This window comes from Rhincodon typus, chromosome 6 (genome assembly GCF_021869965.1).
Source record: "Rhincodon typus isolate 14 chromosome 6, sRhiTyp1.1, whole genome shotgun sequence".
NCBI classification, from domain to species: domain Eukaryota; kingdom Metazoa; phylum Chordata; class Chondrichthyes; order Orectolobiformes; family Rhincodontidae; genus Rhincodon; species Rhincodon typus.
In genome coordinates, this window is record NC_063337.1 from 50,715,878 (window position 1) to 50,727,912 (window position 12,035).

The 12,035-nt window shown below is 40.4% G+C and overlaps 1 protein-coding gene across 2 annotated transcripts in view; it reads left to right on the top strand.

Annotated features, from left to right (window-relative positions):
- The first annotated feature begins 257 nt into the window (after window positions 1-257).
- The window catches only part of chst10 (carbohydrate sulfotransferase 10), a 47,142-nt gene continuing 35,364 nt past the window's right edge, over window positions 258-12,035 (top strand). Inside the window, exons 1-3 of one of the 2 annotated variants that reach the window (XM_048597993.1) lie at window positions 258-610; window positions 9,081-9,150; window positions 9,238-9,370. In XM_048597993.1, the coding sequence (XP_048453950.1) occupies window positions 9,247-9,370 (124 nt within the window). In that variant the 5' untranslated portion in view covers window positions 258-610; window positions 9,081-9,150; window positions 9,238-9,246. The remainder of the gene's footprint in view (window positions 611-9,080; window positions 9,151-9,237; window positions 9,371-12,035) is intronic. The other variant, XM_048597992.1, reaches the window with a different exon arrangement.

The window sequence follows — 12,035 nt, forward strand, 5'->3', positions numbered from 1 at the left end:
CACCCCAGGCCAACATCGGCATCTTCATATCATTCCACAAGGAGGAATTTGCTGTCGTAGTGCAACAGGCGGACCTTGGCGCTGCAGTGCCGGGCTGCGTCCATCGGGAGGACACTAGCGCTGCAGTGCCGGGCTGCGTCCACCGGGAGGACCTTGGCGCTGCAGTGCCGGACCGTGTCCACCGGGTGGACCTTAGCGCTGCAGTGCCGGGCTGCGTCCACCGGGAGGACCTTAGCGCTGTAGTGCCGGTCAGTCCGTGGTCCAGTTGTTGTTGTGGTGGTTGTCATGGGCGGCCAGTCAGTAAGCGGTTTTCGGCCTGGTTTTGTGGTGGTGTTGTAGATGGGCTATGTGCCAGTGAAAAGGGCCCAGGGTCGGCCTGCACCGGTGTCCAGTGAAAGGATCGGGCCGAGGTCTGACTGAAGGAGGAGCCTGGGATTTGCTAAGGTTTATCTGCACCCTGACACTTTTGTGCCGGGCCTGGAGGGCAGGCAGACTGAGGGCGGTAACGCTGTTCCAGGCGGAGAGCCTGCTCCAAGTTAATGGATCGGCACCATTTCATTGTGGGAGCAGGCAGGCAGTCAGGGGATGGATTTGGTATCATCAGAGGGTGGTAAGTGAACAGTTGTTGTATCCAAAATGATGTTTACCTGGGAATGATTACAATCCAGCCATTTAATCCAAGGTATTCTGAGATTTTAAATGCTGAGCACGACCTGTACACTGTGGACAAGTTTTCTAATTTACAGCAGCGTCTCTATCAGTTGTTTGTAGTATTCAATTTATGTGAACATTTTCAGTACTGTTTGATTAATTTGCTTGTGGTTCAGGAAACGTACAGAGACAATTTTTGGCTCGTTTAACAGAGAGTTAAGCCTGGGCCAATGGCAAAGGTGCAGCAAGATTAGGGAGTGCACTAGTGAAGGGTTCGGAGGGAGAGAAGTGTACTTGACAGTGGAAAGGTGAAAGGAGGCATGACTAATAGAAGAGTCTCTAGGAAGGATAAAGAGAAAACCAGTTTTAATATGATCTGAAGTGATAATAGTTTGATGGACTTGGGTCAGGAGTGCCTAGGGGAGCACAAGTTGCATAGCTTTATTTTGATGAAAAAGAACCTGGACAAAAGAGCTGAATTCCAGAGGCGAGGTGATAGTGACAGCCATTGACATCGAGGCTGCATTCGACTGTGTGTAGCATCAAGGAGTCTTAGCAAAACTGGAATCGATAGGTATCAGGGGGCAAACTCTCTGGTGGTTGGAGTCATACTTGACACATAGGAAGATGGTCGTGGTTTTTGGAGATCAGTCATCTCAGCTCCAGGACATCTCTGCAGGAGTTCCTCAGGGTAGTATCCTAGGACCCAACCATCTTCAGCTGCTTCATCAATGACCTTCCCTCCATCATAAGGTCAGAAGTGGGGATGTTTGCCGATGATTGCACAATGTTCACCACCATTCATGACTCCTCAGATACTGAAGCAGCCCATGTCCAAATGCAACAAAGTCTGGGCTGACAGGTGGCAAGTAACATTTGTGCCACATAAATACCAGGCTATGACCATCGCCAATAAGAGACAATCTAACCACTGTCCCTTGCCATTCAGTGGTGTTACCATTCCAGACCCTCCACTATCAACATCCTGGGAGTAATAATTGATCAGAAACTCAACTGGACTCACCATATAAATGCAATGGCTACAAGAGCAGGTCAGAGGCTAGGAATACAGTGGTGAGTAACTCATCTACTGACTCCTGAAAGCCTGTCCACCTTCAACAAGGTGCAAGTTAGGAGTGAGATGGAATACTCCCCACTTTCCTGGATGAGTGTAGCCCCAATAACACTCAAGAAACTTGACACCATTCAGGAAAAAGCAGCCCACTTGATTGGCACTGCATCCACAAGCATCCACTCCCTCCATCACCACTAGTCAGTAGCAGCAAGTGTACTATCTACAAGATGCACTGCAGAAATTCACCAAAGATCCTCAGACAGCAAAGCTGTGACCACTTTCATCTAGAAGGACAAGGGCAGCATGTATATGAGAACACCACTACTTTCAAGTTCCCTTTCAAGCCACACACCATACTGACTTAGAAATATATCACTGTTCCTTCACTATCACTAGGTCAAAATCCTGGAATTCCCTCCCTAATGGCATTGAGAGTTAACCCACAGTAGGTGGACTGCAGCGGTTCAAGAAGACAGCTCAATGCTACCTTCTCAAGGTCAAGTAGGGAGGGCAATAAATGCTGACCCAGCCAACGATGCCCAGATCCCACAAAATGAATCAATAAAATAGAATTGAGTGAATGAAATGAGGTGACAAGAGGCAGGCCTGATATGATTAATCAGGTGGAATTAAAAGCTGAGAATCACTCTTGTCTGTCCCCGGAGCCCAAAGCCACATTAACACGTCTTTCCTGCAGCTTGATCACAACTTTTCAATCAGTGATTATCCGAGTGCTCTCCTCTTTTCAACCTTCCCAGTTGCAGTTTTTCTTCCTCCTTTGCTTTCTCCTCCCTCTCACAATGTTTCTTTTGAGTTTACCTCATGGAATATTTTAAGCCATGCATGCTACCAACTACTACCTCTCCACAACTGGACAAGTGTTAACAGGCAGATGGTAGATGTGATGCCAAATTTAGAAGAAGGGGAGATAGAAGGTAATTTTTTGAAGTTGATGAATGTGTTGACCGGAAGAAAATGGGCAACAAGGCAGAAATACATAAGAAGCTACATTCCATCCACTTTCCAGCTCAGAAACTCAGACAATGCTGAGACACTCCATGGACAGACCATAAGACAAATGAAGAGATGCTTGAAACTCCAAGAGCCAAAAGAACTTAAGTGCCATCCAGAAAAGAAAATGTTTATATTTCAGCAATTTGACTTGAACTGAGAAGTTGTGGAGCTCTTTGCAAGAGGGCAAGGTGGAGGGCAGCAGAAAGCAGGGTCAGCCTATATGTACTTGATAAAGGATGTCACGTAGTGGTTGCAGAAGAGTTACGGTGGATTTGAAATGATGACACAAGACAACTAAGTGTGATATACTATGACACAAGATCTCCACTTGGGAGTAGCTGAAAGCAGCAAAGTGAGAAACAATTTGTTTTAAATGGTGAACAGATTTATTACTTTACAATTCACAGATTTTTAATTGTAAAAAACTACAAGTGAAATTAATAATACAACTTATTTTTAAACCACCTCAACTATCAATCTCCCTCCTGGGATTCCATTCCTTCTTCACCACAATACTGTCTCCAAGTTCTTAAATATAGGTTTCACCTGTCAATATTCAATTAATTTATAATGATTCTTGGACTGTCACCTCGAGTTCACAAGAGGGGTCTCATCATGTTCAGAGGCACCTTACCTCAGCCTGATTATATTTGAGGTTACTAAGAGATTGCTGAGGGATTTTGCTCAGTTTTTCAGTAAACAAAACACTCAAGCTGAAAAATCATAAGTTGCTTTCTCTACGTTTTCTGTGAATTAGAAGCTCAGTCTTCTTTGTGCTTTCACTTCTGAGCTTGTCAAATTGAAACAAAAGAGTCTTGTCTGAGCCATTGCTACCAATTCAACTTGTCTTATGTCAAATAAGTAAAATACAAGTTACAATATAAAACTAACAAATTCCTCTGTCTCTAGTAGCTTATTGATTATAGTGCTGAAATTAAAACGAGGTCATGACTACCAATGTCACTGTGTAAATTTAAAATTGGATTCAGTAAATCTGGTAATTTGTGGACGAGTGTGTTACCTTGTTTCCTTACTTTTTCTTCTATACCTACATTAACTTCTTAAAAATGTTTAGTATACATAGGTTTTTGTTTCCACTGGTGGTGCACATCCACACATTACCTTGATATTTGCGTACGTAACAAAACTCATTTCACATATGGATGAAAAGAAAGGAAACATTGGTCCAGAGTTAAAGTAGCGGAGGATGTAAGGATGAGGTCTTTTTGCAGGAATGATGATCTGGGAGGCGTACAGACACAGTTATAGGACAGGAAAATGATAATGAAGCTAGAGAATATCATAAAATGCAAAAGCAGTAGAGGATTTCTCTTCTGATATTCTGACTAGGAATGGCCTGAAGTGGAAAAACCAGTAGCCAAACACCCATTCGGCTTCTTTTATCTCCTCTAAAGGCTCACCTTTCCACTCCTGCATCATTAGCTCTACCCCACACGCTGACAAAGATTTATTTTTGCCTCTTCCTACTCTTCACCTAAATGCTGCTCCTTGGTGACCCTATACCTAAACATTTAAGGCAGCACGGTGGCTCAGCGGTTAGCACTGCTGCCTCACAGTGCTAGGGACCGGGTTCAGTTCCACCCTCAGGCCACTGTCTGTGTGGAATTTGCACATTCTCCCTGTGTCTGCCTGGGTTTCCTCCAGGTGCTCTGGTTTCCTCCCACAGTCCAATGATGTGCAAATTAGGTAGATTGACCATGCTAAATTTCCCATAGTGTTCAGAGATGTGCAGGCTAGGCAGATGCCTAGCCAAGGGAAATGCGGGGTTACAGGGATTAGGTGGGATGCTCTATGGAGGGTTGGTGTGGACTTGATGGGCTGAATAGTCTACTTCCATGCTGTTGGGATTCTATGATTGTGTTATTTTCCTACATATACAGATAACACTGATTTCCACCCCTCCCTACAATCTCTGTTCCATTAATCTGCAGCCCTAGTTGTTCTAGATGGTAGAGGTTATCAGTTTGGAAGGTGCTTTTGAAGGAAACTCGGTGAGTTACTAACTGCAGAATTCCAAGCATCTAATGTGCTCTTATAGCCAGAGTATTTATATGTCTCCTCCAGTTCAGTTTCTGTTCAATGTTAATCCTAGGATAAGATTGAGCAATAGTAAAACCATTGAATAGAGATGATCATGGCCTGGCACTTGAATGGTGTAGCTTTGTATTTCACATTTAATAATTAATTAATCATTTAAATTTATTAATGTGGCCAGAATGTTGATTTGGACCTCCGATTCCTGCCCCAGTAACATTACCACAATGCCATTCCCACTCTCAATACACTACCTAACAATTGTTTATAGTACTTCCAGAGTATATAAGTATAGGTGGGGATTCTAGCATCAAGTTTCTATTACAGGCATTTTAATAAAACTATGATGGCTGTAGTCTACTCATTCTTTCAATAGATCTTTCACATAAGTTCATACTGTTATACATTGGAGTCATTTCGACAAAGTCATCTAACTGCATCCAAAGCAAGTCATAAACTCGTTGCACGTCCATCTATTTTTCTGTTGCATTTATTGCCCAACTTTGAAATATCACCATACACGTATGATCAAAAATGGATACAATGAAAGTGACGATATAGGGTGGGAAAATTACATTTGAGAGGCATAGAGCAAAGAAAGACTTGCATTTATAGAGCACTATCAAGTTCTTAGGATGTTTCAAGGCACTTTGCAGCCAATTAATTACTCTGAAAGTGAAGGGATTAGTCTACAAAGCAACAATGTGGCAGCCAGTTGGTGCGCAGCAAATGTTTGTAAAAAGCAGCAAGGTATCTTTGATAGTAATGATCAAGAACTAATTTTGACCAGGTAGCCAAGAAAGTTCCCTTGCGCTTCTTTGAGTAGAATCTTTAACATCACAAAGTCTTTCCCTAAAAGATGGTACCATCAGCAATGGTACAGATTTTCTGTCAGCAGTGAATGAATTATGTTCCCTGTTCAACTCACTGGCCACAGAATTCCTGCTAACTTGTCCATGAAGATTTCCTCTGATGTGGTAACTTTTTCAGCACAGTGCCTTCAATTAGAATCTGTGACTGCTGTACACTAATCTAATTGACGTATCCACATTGAGATGCAAAGAGTCCAAACAAGCAAGCATTAAATATAATTTAGGTCTAAATGATGCACAGAAAGTAAAAACACATTGGTACTTAATTCCAATTAACCAGAGATAAAAGAAAGATAAAAAAAAAATTAAAGAAACACAATCTGCCACAGTAATGTTTGTCTGAGGGAATGAGATTCTACACCAGTAAAACAAGTTGTTCAGCTACATTTAGTATATTGCTAAACACCAACGAAATTGTGAAGATACCGACTTTCACTTCTTTTTAGAGCTCTCTTTAATGCACAACTAGTGGTCAGATACAGTAAGATCACACAATTGCAATAACTTCAATGATGAATCTATTGGTGAGGATGTCAACAGCACACCCTGTAAAGCAACTGTGTATCTCTGACAGCACCTTATAAGTTTCCACGCTTAACTCTGCTGTCAGATTCTGCCCATTATAATAGTAAGTGCTGATAGTTTGACTCTTTTTCTTATCTCAGTCAGTGTTACACTCCCTCAGTACTCCACTGAAGTGTCAACTAACATTAAATATGACTTGTACCAGTTTAGAGGCAGGGAATTCAAGTGGAACCACTGACGACATGCTGATGAAGATCTGCCATACATCAGTAGCAAAGCGATCCCATATCTTAGGTCTTTTTAGCCACTGCTTTTAAATCTTTTGCTGTTATTCTCAAATTAATATAAAATTGAAAAGGTGATGGACTTCAAAGACAAGTAACCATAAAGATCAGAGCACAATGACACCATTTGGAAATAATTTATGGAGGAAATGGAACAAGGAGCACAACTTTTAGAAAGCTTCATAGTAATACTGTCCTTCCAATCTGCTACATTTAAAGTCTTTTGTCAGTTTAAGAATACTCAAACGATTTGAAAGAAATTGTCATAGAAAGCAGACTATAAATATTGGCTTGATATTTTCAGTGAGCTTTTGTTGGTCCAAAATTTAACTCTTCTTTTCAGTGATGTCTCTAAATTTCTGGCACTACCATCAGTCTCTTATGTGCAAAATTGTCTGTACAGTCTCCCTCACTTCCCTTGTGTATAGATTGTATTTATCTCCACTGCTGTACAAAACAGATCATGTGTTCCTTCTTACAATTAAACTTTGCTTATGTAAAAGAGAAATGTTTCCCTTTTCCCTAATAATTTGTATAATTCAGATTCTTCAAGCAATTGTACCACATTTTAGCAGAGTTTTATTTAGCTGTATTTTATTCCTTGTTTTAGTTGTTTAGTTGAACTGTCAGTGCAGTTCTGAGCATAATAGAACCATTAAGAACCAGTCCATTTGTTTTTCCAGTTTACTGAAGATTAAAGTATTTATTTCAATCTTACTCTGTAGGTTGAGGATTAGATAGATAAAGGATACAGGAATTCCCAATGACCTAGTTTATGGAATTCTCAGCTTTTAACAATAGTCCAAATAACAACCTAATTAAATTAGAAACCACAAGAATCTCGGAAGAAAATGAAAAATAAACTGGTTTAAAAAGTATAACAAGGTATTGATGAAGAATGTAATGTCAGACAGTGGGAAAGTATTGAGTGAAGGACCACAAAGATTGTTCCTTGATTTTGATTGTTTCAAATTCAAGTCAATAAAATGAACACTGAATTCAAAGGCATATTGCAATTAGGCTAACGAGCGAAAAATCGAAATTACTACAGATGAATATGAAATATTATGTTTAAAAATGCATCCAGATATATGATAAATTGGAAAGCAGTGTGGAAATAATAGTAGACAAATCACTTTTAATTTTAAGACTATATAAGGAAGCATTACAGGGCATGGTAAAGTATTCGAGACCTTCTAGCCAGACAATTAGAAAATAAATCTGAAGAAATTGTGGTGAAGTTTTGTAACTGTTGATCAGGCAATAGTGAAGGACACATATTGTTTGATTTCAACCATCATATCAATGAAAGATGTTCGTTTTCATAAGAAATAGGGGCAGAATTAGGCCATTTAGCCCGTCGAGTCTGCTCCGCCATTCAATTATGGCTGATATGCTCCTCACCCCAACTTTCCTGCCTTCTCCCCATAATCCTTCAACCCATTACCAATTAAAAATCTGTCTAACTCCTTAAATTTACACACTCTCCCAGCATCATCGCACTTTGGGGTAGTGAGTTCCACAGATTCCCCACTCTTTGGGAGAAGTAGTTTCTCCTCTATTCTGTTTTAGATTTGCTATCCCTTATCCTAAGACTATGACCTCTCATCCCTGAATGCCCCACAAGTGGGAGCAGCTGCTCCACATCTATTTAATTCATACCTTTTATCATCTTGAATACCTCCATTTGATCTCCCCTCATTCTTCTAAATTCCAGAGAGCATAGGCTTAAGCTGTTCAATCTCTCTTCATACAACAAACCCCTCATCTCTGGGTTCAATCTAGTGAACCTCCTTTGAACTGCCTCCAATGCCACCACATCCTTCCTCAAGTAAGGGGACCAAAACTGTACATAGTATACCAGGTGCGGTCTCACCAATACTTCCTTATCTCTCTATCTATTCCTTTAGCTATAAAAGCCAACATTCCATTCGCTTTCTTTTATTATCTGCTGTACCTGCATGCTAGTTTTCTGTGACTCATGGACGAGGACACCCAGATCCCTCTGCACTGGAGTACGCCGAAGTCTCTCCCCATTTAGAAATAGGTTTTGAAGAATTGTCAGGGCCAAAACCAAGTGTGAAAGGAATGAGAATCAGCAAGTTCTGCTGAATCTTGAACTTAAAGAGTATGGACAAAGACCAGTTAACCTCAAGAAATTACTTCAAATGTTGAATGGGATGGACAAAGTAAATCTAAATTATTGCTTGAAAGTTTGCTGAAATTGAAACTAAATGGAAAATTAATGAAATTAGTAGAGATATTGGTAATAAGTATTTGAAATAATCTATCGAACAGTTTCGTGGAACCAAACAATCTGTATTATCCTAAGCATAAAAAGTGTATTTTAGATGACAAGTTTAGTAGTTTAGATGACCTTTTCTTATTTCTCGCCAGTTTCAATCTTGGAAACCTGTGAATTGATATACAAGCTGGTATGCTAAATTTAATTAAAGTGCAAAATAAAAGCAAAGACAGCAATTTCTATCTATAAAAACATTTTTAATGTAATGTCCCAAGTTTAAAAAAAAGATTGTCAGTTTCTTGGAGATAAAATCAGGTTTAAATTGCAACTAATTATCAATAACATTTCTTTCACTACAGAAACATTTTTGAATTGATTACATTGGAAAACTATTAATTTAAAGAAACTGATCGACATAATGCCATTAATGTAGGTTCGAATATTTTGTAACTTACCTTTACTTCCAAGATTGGGATATGGAATATTTTGTAATTATCTTTTTTTTAATGTTTGCAGAGAACACACATGCGATGGCTTACATCTGAAAACATGCGGCATCAATGCTTGCTGCTGGCTGTGTGTGGATGGGCAGTTTTCATGTTGCTGTTTGTCAGTAAATTTATTACTTTAAGTCTCAGAGATAAAGAAGGTAGGTCAGAAGTGAATCATTATTTGTTGTTGCTTTCAGGATAATCAGCCTTTGGGATTTATCACATATGGTCGTAATTTGGTAATAGCAGCAATTGTACTGTCATGAATTATTGTATTTTCCTCCTTCTCCAAAGGTGAGTGCAGGTAGGCAGTCTGCACTCACTTATCACCATCCCACCTACCTTCCCCAGCCCCACCCCTCCTCTCTCTATTTATTTCGGAGCTCCCTTCCCCCTCCCCCATTTCTGAAGAAGGGTCCCGACCCGAAACGTCAACTTTCCTGCTCCTCTGATGCTGCCTGGCCTGCTGTGTTCCTCCAGCTCCACGCTGTGTTATCTCTGACTCCAGCATCAGCAGTTCTTACTATCTCTGACCACATCATCTGAGTTGCCTGAAGTAAGTGCTTTGACATTCTGGACCTCTTATCAGTTCAACTTTTAAACTCGCTGTGTGGTTCTGTCAACTCAGAAGTAGGGCACAGCAAAGAGCTGTGTTTGGGGTATTTTGCAGGTTGACAGTGAGTAGAGGGTATGATTCTTATTCATGCTTAAGGAAGTGCTGGAATTGGATGTACCTAACATCCCCTGCTGCATTAGACAGAATTTATCTTAATTGCAAAAAGAAGAGTGAGACTTTGTTAAGAAACTGATTGCTTCTGGCGATACCCTTCTCCATCAGGCTGTAAATCCAGTTGTGGCACATGGACCAATCAGATGGATGCACACAATTATGGGCCAAGCAGAATTTTTGGTTCTACACAAATGTCTTTCTAGATGTAATCCTAACAGGTTACTATACTCCTTTGATGCCCTGTTCAGCAATATGAAAGGTAAATCGAATGGGAAGGTTCGGTTGGCAGCTCTTCATTTTGATACTTGACTATTGGTTCTTCTTCAAGGTTGTAAGTAAACTGGGGATTGGTTAGTTTAGTTGGCTAGACTGTTGGTTTGCAATGCAGAGTGATGCCCACAGCATGAATTCAATCCCCTAACTGGCTGAGGTCACCATGAAAGCCCCTCGTTCTCAACCTTGTCTAAGGTGTGGTGACCTTCAGGTTAAATTGATACCAGTCATCCTGTTGTCCACTAGGACTATAGCAACTTTCATTTGTCATTCTAAACTGAACGTGCTGCTTAGGAATAGCATCCAAGTCTCAAGTTTAGAAGGATGGGGAGATTGCATTGAAGCTTACAGGATACTGAGAGGCCTGGATAGAGTGGACATGGAAAAGATGTTTCTACTAATAGGAGAGAGAGACCAGGACCCAAGGGCACAGCCTCAGAAAGAAAGATGACCCTTTAAAACTGAGATAAGGAGCAATTGCTTCAGCCAAAGTGGTGAATCTGGAATTTATTGCTGCAGAAAGTTGTGCAAGCTAAAATTATTGAGTGTATTAGAGACAGAGATAGATTTTTAATTAATAAAGGGATCGAGTTGTGGAGAAAAGGCAGAAGAATGGGTTGAGAAATATCAGGTATGATTGAATGGTGGAGCAGATTTGATGGACCGAATGGCCTAATTCTCCTATAATGTATAATATAGTTTAAACTGATACTACCTATCCCATTACCATTCCTATTCTGGAATTTCCCTCAGTGAGCACTGTATCTTTTCTCTTTTGGTTTCCAAAGTTCTGCACCCCTCCAAAGATCAAGACTATAATCCTGCACTGGACCTCAACCTATGAGTCAGCTTCTGTACCTCTGATATGCTGCTCTGTTAAATTATATTTTAAGATAAATTTGATCAGCTTGCAGTGCTTTCTCCTCTGCTGTTGTTCCTTTCACTTCCAGTGGCTGCTTTGAGTTTTTGAACATCATCCACATTCTGGTTCCTGGCTTGAGTTTCATATCTTGGGCCAAAATGTATTTCTTTACAACTCCTGGACATTGTAGTAACCTCCAGTTCACCATTGTTTTTCAGCTGTATAACCTGTTCTACAAACTACCATGGAAATTCCGCTCTGTGTCCTCCGATTCCTTTACCCTTCTGATAGTTTCTGGATTCCCTACCACGTCTGTCCCTGACTTAGATAATAGTTTTCAGGTGCCTCATTTTGCCTTCACCTTGCTATGTCAACTTGATCCCACCACGAAGCTTCTGACTTGAGTGCTGGCCTCCCTCCTATCTCTCTTCCCCATTTACTCACAATTGCCAAATAACCAGGCCTCTGTAACCTAGATCCTTTCGCAGTTATATTTGGCTGTGACTCCGGACCTAAATGATCGTCTCTCCATCTTTCTTTTTACTTCTTTTAAATGCCTCTTGTGTTATTATTTCTCACCTAATGAGTACTCTGTGCTTTGAAATCCCAACCCTACTCTTCACTATTCCTCAATCTTTCAAGTCTCCTGCCACTGTCTCAGACTTGACTGCTTATTAAATAAGCCTACAAATTCCTTCTTTGCCTCTTCTGCATTCTTCGAAAAGCTCATGGTGGGCATTTATTGCTGTCTCCTTATAAGCAGCAACCCAAACTATCAACTTTTCACCAAGTGCTATAGAATAATCTTACCAAGTTCCTCATGGCCAACTCACCTCTTTCAGTACTTACATTTCAGAATAACTGGTCAGCTATAAATAAAGCCCTTGTTACCTTCATGCTTATTGATAATTGTATCAGTATCATGGTTTGAGGCAATTTTTGGTAAGATATTAAATAC